Consider the following 25,646-nt stretch of genomic DNA (forward strand, 5'->3'; position numbering starts at 1 on the left):
TAAATTTTAAATTGATTACGTATACATATTTTGTACTTCATACCTTCTATGGAATGCCTCTTTGTAATGATTTCTTATTGGGGACCATAAAGCTTTCGAAATATTTCTCCTTTCGGTGTTACGTTACCGATCTATTAAGAATAGAAATATATTATCATTGTCTGGATCGGGTTAGATTAATTGTCACTATTTTGTTTCAAAGAGTAAATGAACATACAAAGATTATCAATTTTAAAGTCAAACTCCGATATAACGATAGATATATTGAAATTAAAAAATTGTCATGTCAAAATTTATACCGGTACTTATATGTTGTTATATTCTCTCATATAGTGGAAAATCGTAATATCAAGTATACAGAGAAACTATCGACTACACCAAAAATTTCTAACTATAAACCTTCCGCTTCTTTGTGGCTTTTTTATTGTTTCAATTTCCACGCAGAATGAGTTGCACGAATTTCAGTTGCTAATTTGTCACATGAGCAAAAGTATGGTATTGTACGACCACAGTCATTTGACTTGTACAGTACTTACCCAAACAGCTAACGGCCTACCTAAATATTTGCGTCACATGATTAAATTATTATGTTCCACCATCGATTATAAATCAATCAGCAAAAATTTTTTTTCGTAAAACTTCGCTTTATAGTTTATATTTATTTATATATATATATATTTTTTTTTTTTTGCAATGAGCTTACGATCATTAACACGTCTAGTAAGTTTAATAAATGTATAATAATTAAATACACTATAATTAGAATAAATTTATTCTTTTTTTATTTATATATATATATTTTCTCGTTGTACTACAGGTTATAATTCTTTTTTTTCTTTATTTTTTCTTGTCTGTTATACCATAGTCTATTCTAGGTAGACCATTTACTTTTAACACATTACTTACATCATCATTTATAAAGAATGCAAATAATGAAATAAAAAGTCCATTGGTTTCTTCGATATTATGCAGATATCTTTCAGATTCTTTGAAGAAATCATTAGATGAAGTAATTTTAATTATTAATTGATTCTAACAAAGTTTCGAAAAATATTTTAATTTTCAATACTAATTATTTTTTCTTTAATTTATTTTTAACAGTCTGTACAAAAAAATGATGTTGTTTTATTTATGAAGGGTACACCTAATCGCCCAGAGGTAAAAAAATATTTAAAATATTTTTTCTCTCTTTTTTTTTTCTAATATATATTTTCAGAGAATTCATTTAATAATTGATTAATATATATGTAGTGCGGATTTAGTAGAGCTGTTGTTCAAATTTTAACCGCGCAAGGTAATACATTACTCTATTCTTTGATAAATTTTATTTCGACTTTATTTTATTATTATTAATCTGATAATTATTGAATTTAGGTTTGGATTTCTCAAAAATCAAGACATACAATGTTTTAGCGGATAATGAATTAAGAGAAGGCGTTAAGGAATATTCGTATGTACAATAAATTATCAATGACTATTCATGATCGAATTTTTAATTTATGACTTTTGCGTTCCTTTTTTTTTTTAGACAATGGCCAACAGTCCCTCAAGTGTATATTAAAGGAGAATTTATTGGTGGTTGTGATATTGTACTTAATATGCATCATAATGGAGAATTAGAAGACTTATTATTGAAAGAAGGCTTGGTTGATCCTAAAAATGAATTAGAACAGGAGGAAAAATAAAATTATGAGATTTAAAAAAAGATGACTCTTGATGTTACAGGCATTTATAGGTTTTATAAATTTATCGAGTCAAAATGTATTCGTTAATAAATTTATATTAATAAAATAGTTATAATAAAAAAACATTACAATTAAGAATTATCTATATATTCAAATCTATAAGTATATATTAATATAGAGTAAATATACATTATCGTGTGTTAAATTATCATCATTCAAATCATACATTAAAAAAGATTTTTTTATTTTATCTCTTTTCATGTGATAATACGCGAGAATTAGAATTAGATTTACGAAGTTTACCAATGATCTGATATACTTCATAATCAACGACTTGAAAAAAATTTCTAAATGATTAGGGTTAGAATTATGAATTGATTTCCAATATATAGAACGTTTTCCATCAGGAAAAGCTGATAAATCATCATCACCAAAACAAGGACCATAACCAGATTTTTTATGTATAGCGAATCTAAGAATCTAACTAACCTATTAAAATCTGCTTTTTCATCATCAAAATTGAAGACAAAACAATCATTAGTAGTACGATCAAATTTCCAATCTAAAGGATTATACCCTCCAAATATTGCATTAGAATTTTTTATCTTAAATACTACTATAGTTTTTTGAATTTTACCACAAATTTGATGAAATAAATCTAGAGATCATCAAGTCGACCACGTAAAATTAATTTAAATTCGTAAGGAATTTCCGTTGGTCTATAAATCACATCATCCTTTCTATCAATCCAACTTGTAAGTAAAGTAGCATGACAAATATTAAGAATCGTATCATTAAATTGAATTGAAATAGGTGAATTGATTACGGTAGAAGTTCCACATGCTTTTTTTAATTGATGCTTTAATGCTACATCAAACTTTTCTTCAGATAAGAATGGTTCACAAGGAATTAATAAATCATGAAATTCATTCCAATTCATTGACATTATACCATTCCAAGGGATACATTGATTCAAAGTATATTTAAATTCTTGCCAATCTTTTTTATTCCAACTTGAAACTTGATTTCCTAATTTAGGTATTTGAAATCTTGCCCAATTAACAATAAAATTTTATAATGATTCACTTAATTTAATATAATCATAATTATCTAATGAAATTAAAATATTAGGAGAAAAATCATTTGTTTCAAAAATTAATAAAGGATTATTTGAAATTTTTGAAATATAATGAATTTTAAGTTAAGTTTTTTTAAAGATTCATAATTAAAAATTTTTTCATGAATAAAATTTTGATCCATCCAATCAATTTGTTGTTGAATCAAATTTTCTTGAATATATTCTAAAAGTTCAGTTAATTTTAATTCTTCTGCTGCAAAAAGGAGATCAAAAGATTGATTTCCATTACAATTTAATAGATCAATTTTCCCACTATAAATATATCTATAAAAAAAAATAAATAAATAAAGTGATAAGTATGAATTTTTAACGTCACGTTCAATAAGAATAAGTATCATGCAAGAATTTAATTAAACACTTACTTTAGAATTATTTCAAATGTCGAAGGAGAAATATTTTCATTACTAAGAATAATTTTGTCATTTAGCAATCGGAACTACAGATCTTGAAGGTTATAAGGTTGCATTTGAAGGTCGATGATTGGAGAAGGAAATAGAACGTTCTTTGCTTTTCTATCATTAGACCTAGGTTTTTAAGAGGGACGATTAGTATGGTTTTAACTTTATTACCAGATAAGTTCTCTTTGAACCAAGGTGATCTTGATCGAAGAATAAGTGAATGTGCCGGAAATTCTTTCATATTTTCTTCTTGACCTACGCGAATGATTACATCATAATAAGCTGAAGTATCGAATAATTGAACCAAGTCACGAGATAATTTGGTAAGTAGATGAAAAGTCATTTCTATTTTTTTATTTTAATTTGAATTTTTTCCAAATCTACGGGAGAAAAAAATAAAGAGATCGTATACCAAGGAATTAATTACTCTATATATATCATTAACATGTGCAAGTTGCAAGTATCCAAAATTTTTGTGTTATGAGTATTTATGCAGGAATGATTATGCAATATGATGGGACGGTCCCTATTGCATGTGTTTTAACGTTCATGCTTTCCTGCTTTTTCACAAAATATTACTCGAAGGGCACGATGCTAATCCGTTGTGTTACTGCGATCTGATTATTGTAATTGTGAGAATATTATGAGCAAAAAAAAAAAGATTATTTATTAGAAATATCCGATCTCCCGATTTATCAACTATTTTAATAACAGATTAAATTTGTCTTAATGCTAGCAACATTATAACGTACTTTATTTATACATAAACATTTAGCCTTAACAGTAAATAACGCTGCATATTAAATAAGTAAATATTGTATATCTTTTATAGTACTAGTAGATGGTACTAGTAGACGATTATGGTATTGTATACTAATCCGTGATAAAATAATGTTTCTTTAAATATTATTATTTTGTAAAAATTCGGGCGATGATATATTTATTAGATAAACAATAAAATAATGAAAAGAAATAACCTACAGTAATTGCCATTGTAGAAATCTGGTACCCTAATATCCTAACAAGAACTTATGAATCTCTCTAAAGTCTTGAAAACTTCAGCTATAGACTTAATTAATAAAATCAATAATTTATACATGTCTGATTACTCTGATATAATGATGCATTTTATAAATAATAAATATATACGGATAAATGACACAATATCAATATTTATATTATTTCCAGTCTGAACGAAAGATCAATTATAGTCATAACTGATTTCCATCTGACAGTCTCTTATGAAATGGCCGCGATTACCACAATTGTAGCACCTCTCGCACTCACTATAATGATGACCGGGTCTTTGGCATTTGTAACAATTTGTACAATTTTCAGGACTATGTCTATGACTTCCTCCACATTTGTAACACTTATCACATTCATTACTAAAATGATCGTATTCACCACATATGTCACATTTACATTCATTTATAACATGACCAAATCTACCGCAGCCAAAACATCTATGTCTCAATTGATATCTAATATTATCAAATTCGTCATCCGACAAAGACGGCCGAGAGTAAGTACTACCTCTTACATTTCTTATTCTATATCGTTTCATATATTCAAGAGTTTTCGCCAATTCTAAATCATTATTAGTTGTTCTTTTTTCCCATATAAGTTCTTCATATGGATGAATTCTCGTCCACTTTGTATTTCCATTTTCATGCTGACCAATCCTTATATCGAGATCCATAGTTCGACCGACATAATATTTATTATCACGACATTTTAATACATAAACGATAAACATTCTTAAAGATTTTTGCAAAGTAGAATCGGTTATTTTAAACTGTATATGAGGCAAAAATAGTTTAATAAAACATTGAGCAGCCTTATTTATATAAAAATATTGTTATGAACTTGAAATAGATAATAAAATTAGCACATGAGTATACACAGCCAAATTAGAAATGGTCATATCAATGTGTTGTGTTGCACATTACGTAAAGTGTTGCTAAAAATATATTATTTTGGAAAAGGTATCTTCAACATATCAAAGGAAAATAATATTCGGAACGCGGATATGGTCACACAGATCATTTACGTTGCAATGTTTGACTGATGTTTTCCTTCTATAATAATTCATTCTAACTATTCATATTATTAATTTATTCCTGATCTTGTGATCGACAAAATATTTATCCTTCGGCCCAAAATTATTTATGCAAAAATTTATTACATGATATTAAAATTTGTAATTCGACTAATCTGAAACGTGACTCTTTCTGAAAAGTTTCGTTATAAAATAATTGATTTGTAAAATTTTAATGAAGGGAAAAGGAGGAATGTCCTTATAAATTTATTCCTTGTCAGTTGTCATTTGCACTCCGCCTAGAAGTTACATCAACTTAAACGAAGAACAAGACTATTCTTAGAAATATATGTACCATATATCGCTGCTGCATACAGTACCGGTTCTTAAGAAAATTAGGTTAATACGAAAAAATACTAGAAAGATTTTATATATGGAATTTTTTTTTTTTTGATTTATAAACCTTTAAAATATGCAGATTTTTAGACCTACTTACTATTGGTGGTGGATACTGGTACTCTCAAGGGAGAATATTTGTGCAGTGCTTAAGGGAGATACAGAGATACTATTGCAAGGGTACTCAGTACTATATGCGGTGCGACGCTGTACGCGTGACGTTCCGATTTACTAATTATGTTGTATGGAAAGGGTACCTGCGGGTCAACCCTGTAATTAACGTTAACGGGTTGAACCGTTGAACCGTCAGTACAAGGGTAACCGCCGCAATAATAGCAGACGTCTACCCGAGTACCCGTTGTAAAGTATGGCGGACTTTTGACAAAAGCGGCTTGCCATATTGTCGCTTAGTATAAACAAAATTTTCTTTCTGTTAACAATTAACAATTATAAAAATATATATTTCTCTATTCCCAAATAAAAGCGAAACATAGAAACTTTAATATATTTAACGAATAATGACAGTACAGTACATTGTTTTTGACGCGTCGGATCGATATATAAATAATACAACAAAATGATAAAATAATATGTGCAATCATAATGTGATAATAAATATAAATGTTAAATATAAATAAATAATGAGTAAGTTAGGAAATGAAATACAATGATTACAAAAGTTTCAAATAAACTATTATGCATTCAAAGCTTCAGCTACGGACTATACTATCTGATTAATTTACCGTGCATTATGATGGATAAATACAAAACCTTTTTTCTTGTTCAGTCACTTTATCATTTCACTTGTATTTCTCTTACTACTATTCCATATGATCCCTAGTCAGTACGAAAGATGAATTTTTTTTAGATACAAAGAACTTCGTTATGATATCCACAATTCTACATATAACACTCTCTAGCGAAATGGCCGCTTCCACCACATTTGTAACAATTATTACAATTCCAATAATAATGATAAGGACTTTTACATTTGTAACATTTATTACAACTTTCAAAATTATGATCAGGTCCTCCCCCGCATTTATAACAATTGAGACATTGATAACTCAAATGACCGTATTCACCACAAATGTCACATCTACAATTATTGCTAGAATGACCAAATCTACCGCAGCGAGAACATTTATTATTAAAATTAAGATAAACTTCCAACCTTTCCTTAAATGATAAATCAGGCCGGGAGTAAATACTACCTCTTACATTATCAATACCAAGAAGATGCATAAACTCAAGAGTTTTCGACAATTCTAAATCTTCATTATTTGTCCTCTTCTGCCACAGAAGGCCCATATAAGGATATTTTCTTGTCCACATTGTACCTATACTCTTATGTTGATTAATTCTTATACCGAGGTCCATAGTACGACCAACGTAATATTTACCATGGGAACATCTTAATACATAAACGATAAACATCAGAATAGAACTAGTTAAATTAGGATATTTTTATGAGTAGAAATTAGTCCTATTTATATAAAAATATTATTATTAAACTTGAAATAGATAACAAAATTAGCACATGAGTATACACAGCCAAAAGTAGAAATAGTCGTAGTAGTGTAATTATTACTGTTGCACATTCGGACATTCCGTAACTCTATTTTATACTTATAATTCACGTAAAGTTTTGGTGGTCTAGTTGAAAATACTTTAATGCTAAACTCTATTATAAATAAATTATTTTGGAAAAAGTATCTTCAACATATCGAAGTTTTTAAGGGAAACGTAATTCGTAACTCGTAAGTGCGGACGGATCATTTGCATTTTTTTGCACATAGTACCACGATCGCAAAAAAATTATTGTTTTAATATTAAATAGGCGAATAATATCTTTAACTTTTACTCAAGTCATAACAATGCAGACCACGAAACAATGTCACATTACGACATTCGGGATTAAATATGGCGTATATGTGACATATAGGGTGTGCCGAATAGGATCTCCTACTAAAAAAATATGAAAAATGAAAACAGGAGGTGCGACACAGGGACGATGATATTTGGCATTTCGCAAAATATCACATTAGTCACAAAATTTTGTGACAAACACAAAATTACCACATACCGCCACACATTTTCACAAATTTAATTCTTTATATATAATTATATATAATATGCACATATATGCACAAAATTTCACAATAAAATACAAAATCCGCAGTGCGCAGTATAAATAAGGGGTAAATCGCTAAACTATAAGTAGTAATAAAATCAACAGTTTGTATGAAATCTACTTTTATCTAGAAAAAAAAATGTCATCTAAACGACAAAAAACTAGTGCAGTTACAGTTCATACACGAGTTAAAGATTATAATGGAGTATTTCGTGCTGATAATGGTTTACTTTTCTGTAATTATTGTGACCTTTCAATAGAATGGAAACATAAATCAACAATAGATGCGCACTGTGCAAGTAAAAAACATGAATCACAAAGAAAAATTTTTGAAACAAAGGAACAAACCAAAAGTCAGCAAACATTACAAACTACTTTACTTTCCATAGAATCAAAAAATGAAGTGATAGAAGACTTGATAGAAGCATTTGCTAATGCAGACATTCCTTTAGAAAAAGTTAATATTTTACTTCCTTTTTTTAAAAAACATCTTAAAGAAGGAGGCGCAATTCCTCAAGCACCAACCTTACGTCAATTATATTTACCTAGAGTTTTTAACAAACATGTCAATACTTTAAAAACAATTTTTGATTCTAAACCTGTTTGTATTATTATGGATGAAAGCAGCGATGATTGTGCACGAAGTGTAGTTAATACTCTTTTTACATATCGTTCACATACTAAATTAGTCTCAGTTGATTTTTTAGAGCAAGTTAATAACTCAACAATTGCACAGACACTTCTCCCCATATTACATTCTTACAATATACCTTTAAATTTTCCACAATTATTTCTTTCAGATTCTGCTGCATACATGAAAAAATGTTACCGTGATGTCTTGAAACCAATCATGCCACAATTGATACATCTCCCATGTCCTGCACATATTTTAAATCTTATCGGGTAAAGTTTATTTTAAATTTAAATATTTGTATTGTTTATTAATTACAAATTTAATTACTATTAAATATAATTAATACAGGGAAACTTGGCGGGATTTTCCAAAATTTTCTCTTTTAAAAACATTTCTGGCTAAAGTTAAGGATTCTTTTGTCAAGTCTCCTGCACGAAAAGCTCGATATATAACTCATTTGTGTATGAATGGCATTACATCACCATGTAAAATTCCATTACCAAATAAAACTCGATGGAACAGTTGGTTCAAAATGGTCTTTTATACCAAAGAATATCTTCAATATTGGCTAGACTTTTATAGGATTGAGCATGAAAATGATCCAAGACATGAAACGATAAGTGAAATTTATTCAATTTTACAAAATTCACAACAACAAGGAATTATTACTATCTATACAAATTTTATTTCAATTTATGCTAAAGCATTTGTTCAAGATTTAGATTTTTTTCAGCAACAAAAAAAGCCAGTTTTTCCATTTGTTGAAACAAGATTGGAAAATCTTACAGCTTATCTTGAATCAAACCGAACTGCTGCTCATTTTGGTATAGAACTTGATGAAATCATAACACGCCTTCGTTTTAATCCACCAGAATTTTATCCTATTTTTCAAGCTGCTTTTGAAGTTGCATATAAAAAATATGAATTACATATTCCAAATCATCCTACACGTTCCTTATTTCGTGCAGCTCGTGTTTTTGATCCTAAATATATGCATATAGGAAATATTCAACGACATAGCATTTATCAATATTCAGTTATTAATGAACTTAATAATCCTTCAAATAACTTAGTACATGAATGGGGTATTTATTGTGGGCTGGAATTTGATGGAAGTGTAGATGAAAGTAAATTGGATGTTTATTGGAATAATCTAACAACTCGTTTACCGATCCTTTCCCAAATTGCATTTGATTATATTTGGCTACCTATATCTAGCTGTGCTGTTGAGCGTAGTTTTTCTTTATATAATACTCTCTTAGATAATGACCGTCAAAATTTATCAAAAGAATCACTTAAACAACTAAATATGATGTATTTTAATCGAGATGATTGAATTGTATATTTTTTTGGGGTTAAATAATAGTTTATTATAATAAAGTTGATATGAATTATCACATAATATCACAATTCTTATGAAAATCGCCACAAAATCTCACAAAATACACAAAAATTAGATTCACAACACAACGCAAAATTAGCTTTTATCACACACAAAATTTGCCTTAGACGCACAACAAAAAATCACGTCCATAGCTTACAACCAAAATTTAACATCACGCGATAATTTTTTATTGGCTCTTCATTCCAACCTATAAATGGGTTTTAGTAATCATGCACAATTAGTACGCGAACGAAATTTCACGTGATTTTCATCATCGGTGTCGCAGTGTCGCACCATGGACGATGATTTTTTGTGGCGGTCTAAGGCAAATTTTGTGTGTGATAAAAGCTAATTTTGCGTTGTGTTGTGAATCTAATTTTTGTGTATTTTGTGAGATTTTGTGGCGATTTTCATAAGAATTGTGATATTATGTGATAAGCCATAGTTTCATAATCAGCTTTTATTATAATAAACTATTATTTAACGAAAATATGCAATTCAATTAAATGCGATAATTCATATCAACTTTATTATAATAAACTATTATTTAACCCCAAAAAAATATACAATTCAATCATCTCGATTAAAATACATCATATTTAGTTGTTTAAGTGATTCTTTTGATAAATTTTGACGGTCATTATCTAAGAGAGTATTATATAAAGAAAAACTACGCTCAACAGCACAGCTAGATATAGGTAGCCAAATATAATCAAATGCAATTTGGGAAAGGATCGGTAAACGAGTTGTTAGATTATTCCAATAAACATCCAATTTACTTTCATCTACACTTCCATCAAATTCCAGCCCACAATAAATACCCCATTCATGTACTAAGTTATTTGAAGGATTATTAAGTTCATTAATAACTGAATATTGATAAATGCTATGTCGTTGAATATTTCCTATATGCATATATTTAGGATCAAAAACACGAGCTGCACGAAATAAGGAACGTGTAGGATGATTTGGAATATGTAATTCATATTTTTTATATGCAACTTCAAAAGCAGCTTGAAAAATAGGATAAAATTCTGGTGGATTAAAACGAAGGCGTGTTATGATTTCATCAAGTTCTATACCAAAATGAGCAGCAGTTCGGTTTGATTCAAGATAAGCTGTAAGATTTTCCAATCTTGTTTCAACAAATGGAAAAACTGGCTTTTTTTGTTGCTGAAAAAAATCTAAATCTTGAACAAATGCTTTAGCATAAATTGAAATAAAATTTGTATAGATAGTAATAATTCCTTGTTGTTGTGAATTTTGTAAAATTGAATAAATTTCACTTATCGTTTCATGTCTTGGATCATTTTCATGCTCAATCCTATAAAAGTCTAGCCAATATTGAAGATATTCTTTGGTATAAAAGACCATTTTGAACCAACTGTTCCATCGAGTTTTATTTGGTAATGGAATTTTACATGGTGATGTAATGCCATTCATACACAAATGAGTTATATATCGAGCTTTTCGTGCAGGAGACTTGACAAAAGAATCCTTAACTTTAGCCAGAAATGTTTTTAAAAGAGAAAATTTTGGAAAATCCCGCCAAGTTTCCCTGTATTAATTATATTTAATAGTAATTAAATTTGTAATTAATAAACAATACAAATATTTAAATTTAAAATAAACTTTACCCGATAAGATTTAAAATATGTGCAGGACATGGGAGATGTATCAATTGTGGCATGATTGGTTTCAAGACATCACGGTAACATTTTTTCATGTATGCAGCAGAATCTGAAAGAAATAATTGTGGAAAATTTAAAGGTATATTGTAAGAATGTAATATGGGGAGAAGTGTCTGTGCAATTGTTGAGTTATTAACTTGCTCTAAAAAATCAACTGAGACTAATTTAGTATGTGAACGATATGTAAAAAGAGTATTAACTACACTTCGTGCACAATCATCGCTGCTTTCATCCATAATAATACAAACAGGTTTAGAATCAAAAATTGTTTTTAAAGTATTGACATGTTTGTTAAAAACTCTAGGTAAATATAATTGACGTAAGGTTGGTGCTTGAGGAATTGCGCCTCCTTCTTTAAGATGTTTTTTAAAAAAAGGAAGTAAAATATTAACTTTTTCTAAAGGAATGTCTGCATTAGCAAATGCTTCTATCAAGTCTTCTATCACTTCATTTTTTGATTCTATGGAAAGTAAAGTAGTTTGTAATGTTTGCTGACTTTTGGTTTGTTCCTTTGTTTCAAAAATTTTTCTTTGTGATTCATGTTTTTTACTTGCACAGTGCGCATCTATTGTTGATTTATGTTTCCATTCTATTGAAAGGTCACAATAATTACAGAAAAGTAAACCATTATCAGCACGAAATACTCCATTATAATCTTTAACTCGTGTATGAACTGTAACTGCACTAGTTTTTTGTCGTTTAGATGACATTTTTTTTTTCTAGATAAAAGTAGATTTCATACAAACTGTTGATTTTATTACTACTTATAGTTTAGCGATTTACCCCTTATTTATACTGCGCACTGCGGATTTTGTATTTTATTGTGAAATTTTGTGCATATATGTGCATATTATATATAATTATATATAAAGAATTAAATTTGTGAAAATGTGTGGCGGTATGTGGTAATTTTGTGTTTGTCACAAAATTTTGTGACTAATGTGATATTTTGCGAAATGCCAAATATCATCGTCCCTGCGCCAGCTTAATCTCTGCGCCACGTGCACCGTACACAGGAAACCTATAAAAAATTGCGATTGTTGATTGTTGTGTTTTTAAAAGTTAAAACTAAAACAAGAAAGAAAAAAAATGACAATTTATTAAAAAGATATACCGTATGCCGGTATATAATTAGTAGATTACATGTAAAGAATTACAAAAAACATGATTTGAATTTTTTAACAATAGAAGAAATAGATGAAAGTGAATGAATATTTTTTCCATTATTGATTATTATAGATTTGAAACAAACAAGAAATACCTTTATTAAAAATTTTTCGTATCAATTATAGTAGTACGTCAGATATGAATAATCTAAAAAAAGCTTCTATGTTCTTTTAAGAACTTTTAGAAGATAATTATTACACGAGAAAACCCGAATACGACAAAGTAACGACCGGGTATAATATATATTTATAATGTTAGGCAGCCCGGAATCAATTTTTATATTCCGCATGTCTCAAAAATTTTTTTTTTTATAATTTTTTACTGTAAAATTTCTTGATATAAACCGGATTTATAATTTTCCACTGTAAATTCAAAAAAAAAAATTTTTTTTTTGACTTAAGTCGGAGAAATAACAAAAGTTTCCTTTTTATAATTTTTATAATTTAATTGATTTATGTAAATTCATAAAAAAAAAAATTTTTTTTAGTCGGAGAAATAACAAAATTTTCCTTTTGTAATTCCATTGTAAACTCAAAATAAAAAAAATTTTTTTAGTCGAAGAAATAATAAAAATTTCTATCTCTATTGTAAATTCAAAAAAAAAAAAAATTTTTTTTTTTTGCGGAGGAGGACGGAGAAAAATTTTTTTTATTGCGGAGAAGGACGGAGAAAAATTTTTTTATTATAGTCGGAGAAGGACGGAGAAAAATTTTTTATTATAATCGGAGAAGTAATATAATTTTCGGAGGAAAAATAAAAAAAAATTTTTTTTTTTATCTCGACTCAGAGATCCCCGAAAAAAACACATGAAAAAAAGGTCACATGTGAGCCAAAATATTTGTGTAGGTTTTTCCTTTTATAGGTAGTGTCGGACAGAGGTTTTTTAAATACTGCGTAATTCGGCCCTGAAAGATGCAAAATCTTGACCACCATATCGAGTCTTATAGTGAAGAAGTATGTGACGATTGCGTATGGTTGATTTTGTAGTCATGTTTAATTTTGACCGAAATGTCGAAAACACCGAAAATACCGAAAATGCATACATCATATGCACGAATAGTTAATTAAAATCACATGTCCATACATTATTAAGAATGTTGTTATCTTTTTTTTGAGTTTTATCAATTTTCTGATTTTAAAGTGAAAAAAGTAAGAAAAATAACTTTCAAAAAAGGGTAAAATTACAAAATTACAAAAATGAATATATGATATATGTGATAAAAAGTGATCTTGAAAAAAAAACTAAAATTTTTTTAAAAAAACAAATGAATTTCCACAAAATGTATAAAATGTATAAAAATATCATCAAAGTCCCAAAAAGAAACTTTTTTTTTAAAAAAAAAAGAAAAAAGAAGCCCGCGTTTCAAAACAAAAAAAAAAAAATATTAATTTACCCTAAAAAACTAACTCATAATGTTTTTAAAATAAAAGAAATAATTAATATTAAAAATATATATATCTCTAAAAAAAGTGACATTAAATCTAAAAGAAGAATGGAAAGAAAAAAAACCGGATAATAAATAAACAAATCAAACCCGTACTTTGTATAGATTTCATCATGTTTGTAGTACCGATTAGCATATTTTATCAACCATACATTATATACTTTCACATTACATGAAATGTTACCTATTTAACACTCAGAGAATTGTGACTCAGAGAATTTGAATCAGAAACCAACAACCAAAATATTTTATATAAAGCTAATAATGGATGGTATACCATTTTTTCAAAAATACAAAAAAAAAAAATTCTTTAAAAAAATGGATCGTACTGCGTCTCTTGTGCCTCATAACACATTTGAATTTTATTTGCCTTTACCAAATGATACACGTATTTACCGGGTTACGTATAAGGCATTATATTTATTTGAAGTCGCTCAACTCTTGAATAAAAATATTAATTTATCTCATATTCCTGATTATGAGTTTCCACATCATTACAATATACAATCATTAATTAAACAACGATTTGGACCTCAATTTATCCAACCACCTTACGTACCTTCTGCGCCATCTTCTGCGCCATCTTCTGCGCCTCAAACCACATTTGAATTTTATTTGTCGAATGATTTATTTATCTACCATATTACCTATACTGAATTACATCCATTTGAAATAGCTCAACTTTTAAATAACAACAATAATAATAATTTTTATTGTTATAATTCCCAATCTTTAATTGAACCACTCGTTGAATTTCAGAATTATCAAAATAGCATTCAACAACAAATTTTTGATGACATGAGTATTCAAGATTATAATATTCATAGCGCGAATTCTGATTCTGAAGATATGCAAGGTACGGAATATGTTGGATATGCGGAATATGATGAAACTGCACCGACTCAACCCGATTATTGAATTGTTGTTATCGATTTCTTATTATGTATTTTTTTTATGTATTTGTTTTTTTTTTCATTTTAAGTTAATCCTAAGTTATGGTTTAGTTTCCATTTTAGGTCTTTTATTTTTATGGCTAATCTATGTATTTATATGGTTATTAATAAAGATTTTTAATTTTTGAAATCATCATATATTTTTTAATTTGAACATGTGAACGAGAGTCGGGCCATTTTATATTATACCATCTATAGTGTAAAACTACTGCGAAAATGGGTTGAAACTTTTCTTGGGCTGATAGAATTGATGAGAGATATATATATACATACATACATACATACATGCATATATATATATATATATATATATATATGAAATAACTGGGAATTTTACTGTACCACAAATTCTTTGCAGTTTTTATATTCAATTATTTATTTAAACAATGGCATTTAGGAGAGTAAATGTAATAGATTTGGTGATGAAATTTGTGATAAAATAGAAAATCAAAACAAAGATATTGATTATTCCTATTTCAGTCTCGCGGAATTAATGCCGCAAAAAATAAAAATGAACAAGTCACATGACACCCACCTAAAAAGGGTTTATTGTTAATTTATTTTTTCTTTCAAATTTTTTATTAATGAGTAAATGAGAAACGTATAAGTCAACTTATGAATGTAGACCGTTTTGCTCGGTGAGAAACGTGTCAATTATATCTTATGTAATTATCTTTAAATAATAAATGTATATAAATATATAAATACATTATCTATTAAAGTATATAATTTAAACTTTTGAGAACTTAATCAATATAATCTGTTTCACTACATTAAGAGATTTTTTTTTTCTTCAAAATAAATATGCAAATTTAATTTATTTTTATCAAAAGAATCTTTGATTCTTCATTATTTTTTTTTAATGGCATAATTAAATATAAAAAAGAATTAATTATTAAAAAGAAAATTTTTATCTTAAATCTTTCAGTTACCTTGCATGCATACCTTTGATATGATACCAAATTCGGCCAAAAATAATAATATTCTTAATCTCAGATATCTGTTTAAATTTTTGAAAAAAAAAAAAAATACATGCAAAATATATAAATATTACTTAAAAATGGTAGTGAGGTCTCACTTTTTTAATTAAAAATAAAAAGTTCCATTATTTAAAGAGATCCAATTTTTCATGATTTTTTTTTAAAAAAAATTCATATATTTTTCTTTATTATTTTTTTTTAATATATATATATATATATAAATACATAAAAACAATAAAATCTACCACGTCCACCACGTAAATTCATTCCAAATTACGGACCGCGGTAAACTTAAAAATTTTTCGATGGTGCAAGGTTTGCGAAACTGATTCCATGAAAGAAACTTTCTTCATTTGGATTAAATAAAATAAGAGATTGATAATTAATCCGAAATATTCAACTAAACGCCTCTCAAACAATGGAAGGGGATGTCAAATAAATCACTCTCATTGGCTGAATTACAGAAGAAGCAACATCAAATTACATGTTAAGTCATAAAGTGTTACGAGAATATCAACCTGTAACTAACAAATATATACTTATTTTTTTTAAAAAAAAAAATAATTAAACGAGTGGATAATCAAACAAAAAGGATAACAAAATTAACAAACTTAACATACCTTTATTAAATAATAAGATTTTATTTCGGGATAAATGAAATAATACCTTGATCATTCTAGTGGAATTCTTACTTGTAGTAATATGTTCAATACGTTATGAGGTATCATCGAAAGTCTTGGAAGAATTCATCAAGAATTTTAAATAATAACCTCAAAATCCACATAGATAACTATCTTTTTCCTGAAATGTATTTAAATATAAAATTTAATTAGTTAAAAGCTTTTCATTAATCTTTAACTAGAATAAAAGAATAATTAACATAAAAAATTCAATTTTCTTTTACTAAATGCTGAGAGAAAAGGTTCATAGAAATCTCCATGGAGGGAATTTACTTGTAGTCGAAAATTTTTGTGATAGGTACTCGTATTTACGTATCGCTGATGTGGATCTTCCATATATACGGGGATTTACCATATATTGGTCCGGAATTTACGTGGCGATACATTTGTTCACTTGACATTATTATTAACACTCTTGCAACCGGACAAAGATTTTGAATTAAATAGAGCACATGATATTAGTTTAGCGAAAGACATACGTGATGATGGTAATTCCGGATGACACACCAAAATTTTATGACAGAGTTAATACGACAGTGTTGGATGATGAACTAGAAGATCGACCGACTTCTACATGGGGGTGAATTAGGTTCAAGACATGCCGAAATATTACGGCACATTACACCAATTCAGCATTACAATACTACTTTAATATGAATCTTCGAACAAAAATTTGGTGCACCTTCACGCCGCCTAATTGCCGAATTATCTGGAATAATTATGTTTCCATATATGCGACCAGACCGACTGCATCTGAAAAATTGGGTGAGTGGATTACTTTCAGTTAATTTGTGATGACCCTAATCCTTCAAATATTTCAGACGAAAAAGTTCTTTTACTAAAGAAAAATGATTTTATAATTACCTAATAAATAATCCCAGATTCAGAACCACTGTAAACCTACAACTTCTTTCGGATGGTGCAAGGTTTGCGAAAATGATTCCATGAAAGAAAACTTTCCTCACTTGGATTAAAGAAAGGAAGAGATTTATGAATTAATCCAAAACATTTCAACTAATGTTCCTCAAACTTATAATTATCCTGTGTGAAAAATTTGAAATGTCTATCTATTTGAGAGCTAATATTTATTCAGCGTTTTGGATGTAGAACCTAGGTGGATTCGGAGTAACAGAGCACAAGAATGATCTCGAGACAGACTTATGGCATGTTTGAAGCTTCTTGATAACTCACAAAACATATCGAGTTTTTAAGAGTTTTTTAGGTAATATATATTTTTGTTCGGTGAAATGATTTTCCGATCCATCCACAATTAAATAATATTTATTATTTATTTATTTATTTTTCTCATAGATTAAAAAGTATCACAAATGTTTACAATCGTCTTAATTGGTTGAATAACGAAAAATTCAACATCTAAGTACATGATAAATATTACGAAAATGGAAACTTAGAATGGTTTCTTGGCGTAAGACATGTTTATGGAGTATTTACGGAGATCTCGTACTGAAAGTAAAGCTCTTAAACCTTTTCACGAAAGAAATTTACTATCGAGAACGAAGAAAATTTCAACTGATGCACATATTGATGACGTGACCTTTATAGAGACTTCATAACCATACATTGCGCCAGAAGTTTTAATACTACTTTTGACATTTATTAATTTGTTTTGAACACTCTTGTAATCGGACACAGAGATGATTTAAAAGACATTAATTCTGGATGACACACTAAATTTTACGTAAAGTTAATGCGACAATGAACTAGAACATTGTCCACATGTACCTTAAAATTAGAGAATGGATTATTTTTTTGTGAAACCCCAAATCTTTCAGGAATTTCAGATGAAAGTTCTCTTGCTGATGAAAAAAAGATGGAAAATGATTCCATAATCGTCTAAAAAAATATGTCATCCAGAAAAACGACCTGAAACATATTGTACATACAAGTAGACCTTTGTTTTTCCTGAATTATCAAGATTATCAAGTGACATGTATTGGCCATTACAGTATATTAGGCTATATAATTCCGTTTATCGTTTATATTTAATAGGAGATTGTTAGCTTTAGGTAAGTTTTAAAATAAAATCGAAACTTTTATTAAAAAAAGTTTTTAATGTTTTAACATTTTTCTCTTTTTATAGGGACTTTCGGTTCCGTTATGAACACCTATTTCTGAGGTAAGTTTCGAAAATAATTTTTTAAAAACTTTTTTTTTATTTAAAAACGTTTTTAACGTTTTTTTTTTCTTTTTGTAGTCTTCGGCTTCAATAATATAGCTATAATATACGGGTATAAGGAACTTGATATTTTTTGTGAATTATCAAGACGTTTCAAAGCATATATGAATCTAGCTCGGATCATTCTTGCGTTCTATTATCAAAATCCACCTTGGTCCTCCATCCAAAGTGCTGAATAGAAATTAGTACTTGGTCATTTCAAATTTTCAAAGCAATTAAATTTTAATATCTTTATCTTTTTAGTGTCCTAATAGGAAAGTTTTTTTTCATGGCATTAGTTTCGCATTCCTTGCACCATTCAAAAAGAGGTCCTATAGTTTCCTTAAGTTCTGAATCTTCTATTTTTCTGGAACATAAATCAAAATTAAATGATAGAAAGTGTTAGCGAAATCGAAGTGTTTACGTTTGAGAATTCTTTTATAACCAATGAATATCGTACATAAGCAAATCTTGATGATTGGGAATATCTTGATTAATTTGTTGGATAAGAATATCGAAAGAAAATACAAAAATATAATGCATGTAAAGTGTAAAGTTTAAAATTAAAAGAATCACAGAAAAAAATAGTCAAATAATAAATCGATAGTTTGAAATAATTTTCGATATAGCGTTTATTAAATGATCATGTGATTTTTCAAGGATACATTTTATAAATAAACTTATTTTAGTAATCTCATTGTTAAAAATCCCTGTGTCACTAAAAGTCAGTTTTATGTAAATATGTTCCTGAAGTTAGATCTAGATGTATAACAGATAACGTACATTATCACTAGATTGCGAACAATACATTTCACGCGAACCGCAGTTGAACACAAAACATTATTAATATCGATATTGGACGCATTGAATATCCTTTGTAATTTGTATCCTTGTGACCTTGTGTTACTTTCTTGACCCTCATTCAGTGTAATAGTAGTGTAATACCATGCTGGTCAGGTATCAGTAACACAAGGAAGGGATAATGAATGAGATTTTTGCCACGGTAACTAACGGGTAATTGATCGAACACAGAAATGATATATTTTTATTATTTAAACAGTATATATATATCTATTATATTAATTCATGAATGATATGGTTTTGGTGAAAGTTTCCCTCTTGATCTTGTTTGTTATGATTAACATATGATGAAAACATAATGCTTAAAGTTTCATCTTATTATTCATTCTAATTAAACCATTTCTTCACCGATTGATTAAAAAACTTTCATTGGTTCCTTTTACTATTAAGGTTTATTAAAAAGTACTTCCTATTCCGATAATGCATTATCGCGTGATACTTATTCGTATTACCTTTTGAATATCACAAGATCAATGACTTACAAATACAGCAATCGATTTATTTAGTGATTCATATTGATATTATAAGATAAATATTTTACAAATGAAGAATTTTAGTGATATAATGATTGGTAGTTTTTTTTAAAAAAAAAAGTATATTTATTTATATATTCTTTATTATATTTAAAAAAAAATAGATACATGTTTAAAAAAATAGATGCATGTTTGATAAAATTCCATTCATTATTGGGACAAAAATAATTTTTTAGTTAACCAAATAAAGTATGGTCAATAAAGTGTGTCAATATGATAACATGAATGACAACATGGCATATGATATATAAACAAATATAACACCATGAGGATCATCCCAAAAATAATCGTTTTCTTTCCTTTCAACGATTTTCTATAAAAAAAAAAAAAAAAAAAAATGTCCGTACCTTCAATTCAAATATCTTCAATAAGTAAAAAATCAATAATTCCATTACCAGAAGATTGTACTTATGAAATTATACAACAACTTCCAGAAGATACATCAATACTTCATAAATTTTTATTCGTCAATAGATTTTGGTGTAAATGTATAATTTCTATATTATGGAAAATTCCTTTTAATAAAATAAATGAAAATAAAATAAAACAAACACGATTAATTCATACTTATCTTGGATGTCTTGATGAAGAAGAAAAGAATTATATAGAAAAAGATAATCTTTTTAATCTTCCTCTTATTAAAAAACCTTTTTTTAATTATGCAAGATATTTAGTAAGATTTACTATAAGTGAATTGGATTCATCAGTTAGAGCTTGGTATGATAATTATATGGAATTAAAATATGAACGTATTATTAAATGTATAATGAATTCTATATATCATTTATTCATTAGATCTAATAATAATCATTTAGTATCATTGGAATTTAAAAAAGATTGGATTCATTCTTGGAGTTGGGAAAAAGTTTTACAAGATAATATTAAATTATCAAGTATAAAGAAACTTAATATTGAATTACATGAAGATTTAGAAGAAGATGGTGATTATATATTATCAGATTTAAAATTTTATAATATTTTATTATCAAGATGTAATTATCTTCAATCCTTAAAAATTTATTTTAAAACTCATAGTAAAAATTATTTTAAATATTTTTCATCCAATCAAATAATTAAAATGATTCAAGTACAAAAAAATCTTCAAATTTTAAATATTTCAAATTTTTATCAATATGGATTAGAATTAACAAAAATTATTTCATCATTAAGTTCTCAAATAAATTCTTTAAAAGAATTACAATTTATTGAAGTTAATTTTACAAATTGTTCTTTAATTGGATTAAAGATTTGTTTAAATTTGGATTCATTATCTTTTACTTCATGTAATGGATTAACAATTGATCATATTAATTCTTTATCTAATTCATCTTTTAAATTAAAATCTTTATATTTTTATGATCAAACAACTATTTATCAAAATATAATTACAAAAATTTTATCTTTATTTGGTAATTCTTTAACAAAATTTGGAACTTCTTTATTAACTGATTTTGTTATTGAAACTACTTCAATTAGATGTTCAAATATTAAATATCTTTCTATAATTATTGAAAATGATGATCTTCTTCATCATAAAATTTTTCATTGGATTTATAATTTGGAATTATTAGAATTAGATATTACTATTTATATTCGAGATACTTATGAATTTTTTAAATTATTAGGTAAAAATTTACCAATTACTTTAAAAATATTAAAATTAAGTTGTCATTATATTTCTCATAATTCTTTAAGAAATCTTTTTAGTTCAAGAGTAAATTTAGAAAGATTAATATTTAGAAATTCTTATGAATTTACTTATGATTGTTTAATGGTTATTTATGAATATATTAGATATTATGAAAATTTTAAAGAATTAACTTTTAAAACTTATAAAAAGGAATGGAGTTTAAGAGATTTAAAAGTTTTAAAGGAAATTAAAAAATATTGTCCTTTGGTTAATTGTGAATTTGGTATTTCAACTGTTGAAGAAATGTTAGATGAATGTATCCTTGAAGATTTCTTATTTTAAAAATCATTTTAAACAATTTTGTTCAAAATATTTTAAGAATTATTATTTCATTTTATTTTATTTTATTTTATTTTTATTTTATTTTTATTTTATTTTTTTTTATTGTATTTAGATATTCTAGAATTTTAAACTGAATTAAATTAAAAATTCACGAAAACATTAATTAATTACAAGTTTAATAAAAACTAATCTAGATAAATTCAAGATTTTTAATTAAATTTTAAATATTCTTTCCATAGTATATGTTTAAAAATCATTACATATTTATTCGCATTTAATCTATTTTTTTAATCTCCACATTTTAGGTGGTAAAGCTAGAACGAATAATAAATTAAGATTATTAAGTAATTAAATAATTCAAATAATCAAAAAAAATAATAAATTTTCCTTACTTTGTAATGCTTTAATCTGAGGAAAAACAAATCCAAGTAATAAAATGGTACCAATTGTAATTGTCGCTATCGATACAATATAATATCCATCTTTATGTACAACACACGTACCACCATTATCTTTACATATAGTTTTACCTTGTTCACTAACGCATTGTATTACTAAACAAAAATATCAAAAGGTAAGTAAAACATTTAAAAAAAAGTTATAATCAGTAAATATTAATAAAACTTACTGCTAGTAGTGTTGTCTTTAACAATTTTACATGTAGCCTCTGTGAAATAATCGACAGCTTCTAATACAAAGAATCTAGGCCATGTTCCCCCAAAGTTACTAAACGTAGCTAACAACTTTAATAATAAATGAAAAGTCAATCATTAGCAAATATAATATTTAAATGATCATTAATTATATTGAACTTACTGTCATATATGTTCCACCTATAACTGGATCAGCGATTATAGTAAAGAAAGCTGATATACTAACGAACTGTACAGTGCTAATTCAAAAAAAAAAAATCGTATTAACATCAATTTTAACATGGTTCAATCATATGCAATTCATACCTCATAAAAGAGCTCATTACAGTGCTAGCTATTACAAGAGAGAACATTTCAGTAGAAATTTTTTTATCAGTCGGGAATACATATACAACTATCATTCCAACAGCGGCAAAAAATAATCGACCATAAAATGCTATAGTCCACTATGAAAAAAAAAAATCGTTAATATGCAAAATATTAATAAATCATATTACATATCACTTACAGGTTTTAAAGGCTGTGGGCCATTACTCCATCTAGCAGCATAATAACCAACTAAAAGTTGAATTGGAAAATCGATCAATACAGCCAAAGCCAAGTCTTCTTTACTAAAACCTTTTTCCAAAAGTTTCAATCCTGTAACGGACTCATTTGCGATAAATCCAATCTTTGCCACAAGCAAGACCACAATAAGTCTGCGCATATCTGTTAAAAATAAAAATAAAAATATTAATGTAAAGTACATATTTTATTATAATATAATTGTTATAATGTTCTTACGAGGCATTTTACATATGTTCCATATCGTCCTATATACTGTTTTGATATCCATTTCATCAGAAGAATGCGTAGCATCCTAACAAATCAAATATATATATTAATTATTCTTACATGTATAATATGTTTATAAAGTGACATTAAAAAATTCTAACCTCTCCTTTAATAAAAATCAACCAAATAGTCACAAGAAGATATACAACAGACCAAAAAGTAAGATATGACCCCATTGATAGAAATCCATTATCAATTGGTTCTTTTCTGAAATATTTGTTGCTAAATTCGGCAGAATTGAACGCCAAAAATACTGTAAATGATAAAAAGTATCCTGTATTTAATCCTATAGTTTGTGCTGTTGATGCGTAAGAAAGACTATTCTTTGATAATAATGTTAACGCCCACCCATCAACAGCAATATCTAAAATAAATAAAATAAGATAAAATGATAAATAACAAATATAACAAATATAATATTAAATATAGATTAATTTAAATTTTTCGTACCTTGTGTGGCAGAAAAAAATATTAGTATAAAAAATAATAACGTTAAAGTATTCACATCAGGCTTTTCTTGATTAAACATTACATCAACATGTTTTCCAAGCCAATAAAATAAACTCCCAGTTAAAAGTTGAATTGGTATTATCCAACTTTTTCTGCGTCCAACTCTTTTTGAATAGATAGCATCAACAATCGGTGACCATATTAATTTTAAACTATATGGATAAGTGGCTAAAGAGAAAAGTCCAATTTCTGAATATGATAGTTTCGATTTTAGTAGAAATGGAACTGAACCAAATGCTAATCCCACAGGAATTCCTTGTAGTAAATCTATAAATTAAAAAAAAAGAAAAAAAAAACATTTATTAAAAACCAAACCCTTATATTTAATTTACAATTTAAAATTTCGGAAATTACTTACAAAGTACAACAAGTAAAGCCACATTTTGATAATCTTGCGTGCTTAAACGAGGATAAGCCTCGACACTAATTCCACTGGTACCTCCTGAATCCATGGTTTCTAAGAGAATATCTTCTCTGTCTTCAACACTAATATAATTTTTCTTTTTCGACTCAACAAATCCTTCTGAACTTGCGTTAAACATTTCATTTAAGGGATAATTAGATTTCGCTGTTGTTGATAAAAAGTGGCCACCGTCGTCAATAATATTATGAGATATTGAATGTTTGGTTGTGACTTCAGATTTATTAGGATGATTCCGTTCATGCGAAACACGTCGTATAAGTTTATCGTCGTCTACATCTAATTGAAAGCCCGTCGGGTTTGAATCTCTAGTAGCTTTTGAAATGATTTGTCATATATGATTTTGTAATGAATATGTAACAATCTTATCAAAAAAAATAAAATTCACGTGTCTTAATTTACCTGACATGGCAACAAATTCAATAGCCGAAAATAGAGGGATTTGTTTAGCAAAAAAAAATATATTTGGGGTATTTATAATCTTTAGTAAATTAAATAATTTTGCTTATTTTGCTTATTTTGGTAGCATCCGACGCATTATCTGTAGATCGGTACTGCATTCTATCTTGGTACTTGGCAACTATCTATTCGTTGCTTAGGTACCCTGTCAATATTTAAATTTGAGCAGAATTACGAAATATGCTATATATGTAGCTTATTGAAATAGCTTATTTAACTTGACAAAGCTGAACAAACAAGCTTGCCGAGCCATTGTGATGAATTTTTTATTCAAGAACCGAATTAAATTCGACAAACAAATAAATAAAAACGTAAACATCTCAAAATTGTTATCCATGCCGCAACCCGGAATATTGAATATTTCCAGAATTTAAATCACCAACCATTTTTCTCATTAATTAAAAAAATTTTCTATAATCAAAAGTAGAACAAGGCTTTGGTACAAGGCTAACGGTTCTTGAAAAAAGTAATCGGAATTACAGAAAGTGCAAAAAATTAAAA

The 25,646-nt window shown here is 27.2% G+C and overlaps 8 protein-coding genes across 8 annotated transcripts; 3 read left to right on the top strand and 5 right to left on the bottom strand.

Annotated features, from left to right (window-relative positions):
• Positions 1-693: 693 nt before the first annotated feature.
• Positions 694-1,685, top strand: OCT59_008980 (uncharacterized protein; the record flags this gene model as incomplete). Its single annotated transcript, XM_066133235.1, has 6 exons — positions 694-720; positions 866-1,009; positions 1,102-1,158; positions 1,252-1,294; positions 1,375-1,450; positions 1,529-1,685. 6 exons carry the CDS (start codon positions 694-696, stop codon positions 1,683-1,685), a joined length of 504 nt encoding a protein of 167 aa, XP_065999696.1.
• A 658-nt stretch (positions 1,686-2,343) lies between these two features.
• On the bottom strand, positions 2,344-2,631 carry OCT59_008981 (uncharacterized protein; the record flags this gene model as incomplete). Its single annotated transcript, XM_066133237.1, has 1 exon — positions 2,344-2,631. One exon carries the CDS (start codon positions 2,629-2,631, stop codon positions 2,344-2,346), a length of 288 nt encoding a protein of 95 aa, XP_065999697.1.
• Positions 2,632-2,840: 209 nt separating this feature from the next.
• OCT59_008982 (uncharacterized protein) lies at positions 2,841-3,564 on the bottom strand (the record flags this gene model as incomplete). The annotated part of the gene is made up of 3 exons (XM_066133238.1): positions 2,841-3,087; positions 3,186-3,259; positions 3,493-3,564. The coding sequence occupies 3 exons, from the start codon at positions 3,562-3,564 to the stop codon at positions 2,841-2,843; spliced, it is 393 nt and encodes a 130-aa protein (XP_065999698.1).
• A 569-nt stretch (positions 3,565-4,133) lies between these two features.
• Positions 4,134-4,989, bottom strand: OCT59_008983 (uncharacterized protein). The gene has a single exon (XM_066133239.1). The coding sequence runs from the start codon at positions 4,978-4,980 to the stop codon at positions 4,423-4,425; it is 558 nt and encodes a 185-aa protein (XP_065999699.1). The 5' UTR covers positions 4,981-4,989; the 3' UTR covers positions 4,134-4,422.
• Positions 4,990-6,123: 1,134 nt separating this feature from the next.
• On the bottom strand, positions 6,124-7,116 carry OCT59_008984 (uncharacterized protein). The gene has a single exon (XM_066133240.1). It carries the CDS (start codon positions 7,093-7,095, stop codon positions 6,559-6,561), a length of 537 nt encoding a protein of 178 aa, XP_065999700.1. The 5' UTR covers positions 7,096-7,116; the 3' UTR covers positions 6,124-6,558.
• A 7,315-nt stretch (positions 7,117-14,431) lies between these two features.
• OCT59_008985 (uncharacterized protein) lies at positions 14,432-15,031 on the top strand (the record flags this gene model as incomplete). The annotated part of the gene is made up of 1 exon (XM_066133241.1): positions 14,432-15,031. One exon carries the CDS (start codon positions 14,432-14,434, stop codon positions 15,029-15,031), a length of 600 nt encoding a protein of 199 aa, XP_065999701.1.
• A 5,555-nt stretch (positions 15,032-20,586) lies between these two features.
• On the top strand, positions 20,587-22,268 carry OCT59_008986 (uncharacterized protein; the record flags this gene model as incomplete). Its single annotated transcript, XM_025325824.2, has 1 exon — positions 20,587-22,268. Exon 1 carries the CDS (start codon positions 20,634-20,636, stop codon positions 22,266-22,268), a length of 1,635 nt encoding a protein of 544 aa, XP_025179346.1. The 5' UTR covers positions 20,587-20,633.
• A 34-nt stretch (positions 22,269-22,302) lies between these two features.
• On the bottom strand, positions 22,303-25,134 carry OCT59_008987 (uncharacterized protein). The gene is made up of 11 exons (XM_025309261.2): positions 25,089-25,134; positions 24,624-25,001; positions 24,206-24,532; positions 23,857-24,119; positions 23,705-23,780; positions 23,430-23,629; positions 23,228-23,367; positions 23,085-23,160; positions 22,897-23,011; positions 22,661-22,822; positions 22,303-22,582 (listed from the first exon to the last, which is right to left on the bottom strand). Exons 1-11 carry the CDS (start codon positions 25,093-25,095, stop codon positions 22,548-22,550), a joined length of 1,779 nt encoding a protein of 592 aa, XP_025179345.2. The 5' UTR covers positions 25,096-25,134; the 3' UTR covers positions 22,303-22,547.
• Between the last annotated feature and the right edge of the window lie 512 nt (positions 25,135-25,646).

This window comes from Rhizophagus irregularis, chromosome 17 (genome assembly GCF_026210795.1).
Source record: "Rhizophagus irregularis chromosome 17, complete sequence".
In the NCBI taxonomy this organism is placed as follows: Eukaryota; Fungi; Glomeromycota; class Glomeromycetes; order Glomerales; family Glomeraceae; genus Rhizophagus; species Rhizophagus irregularis.

Bases quoted from the DNA above. Each gene is read 5' to 3' on its own strand.
- OCT59_008983 (XM_066133239.1), bottom strand. From the start codon at position 4,980: ATGTTTATCGTTTATGTATTAAAATGTCGTGATAATAAATATTATGTC.
- OCT59_008984 (XM_066133240.1), bottom strand. From the start codon at position 7,095: ATGTTTATCGTTTATGTATTAAGATGTTCCCATGGTAAATATTACGTT.
- OCT59_008987 (XM_025309261.2), bottom strand. The intron at 24,120-24,205 runs GTACGAAAAATT...TATTTATTTTAG, and splicing joins ATTTTTTTCTGCCACACAAG to ATATTGCTGTTGATGGGTGG. The intron at 23,781-23,856 runs GTTAGAATTTTT...TTGATTTGTTAG, and splicing joins TGATTTTTATTAAAGGAGAG to GATGCTACGCATTCTTCTGA.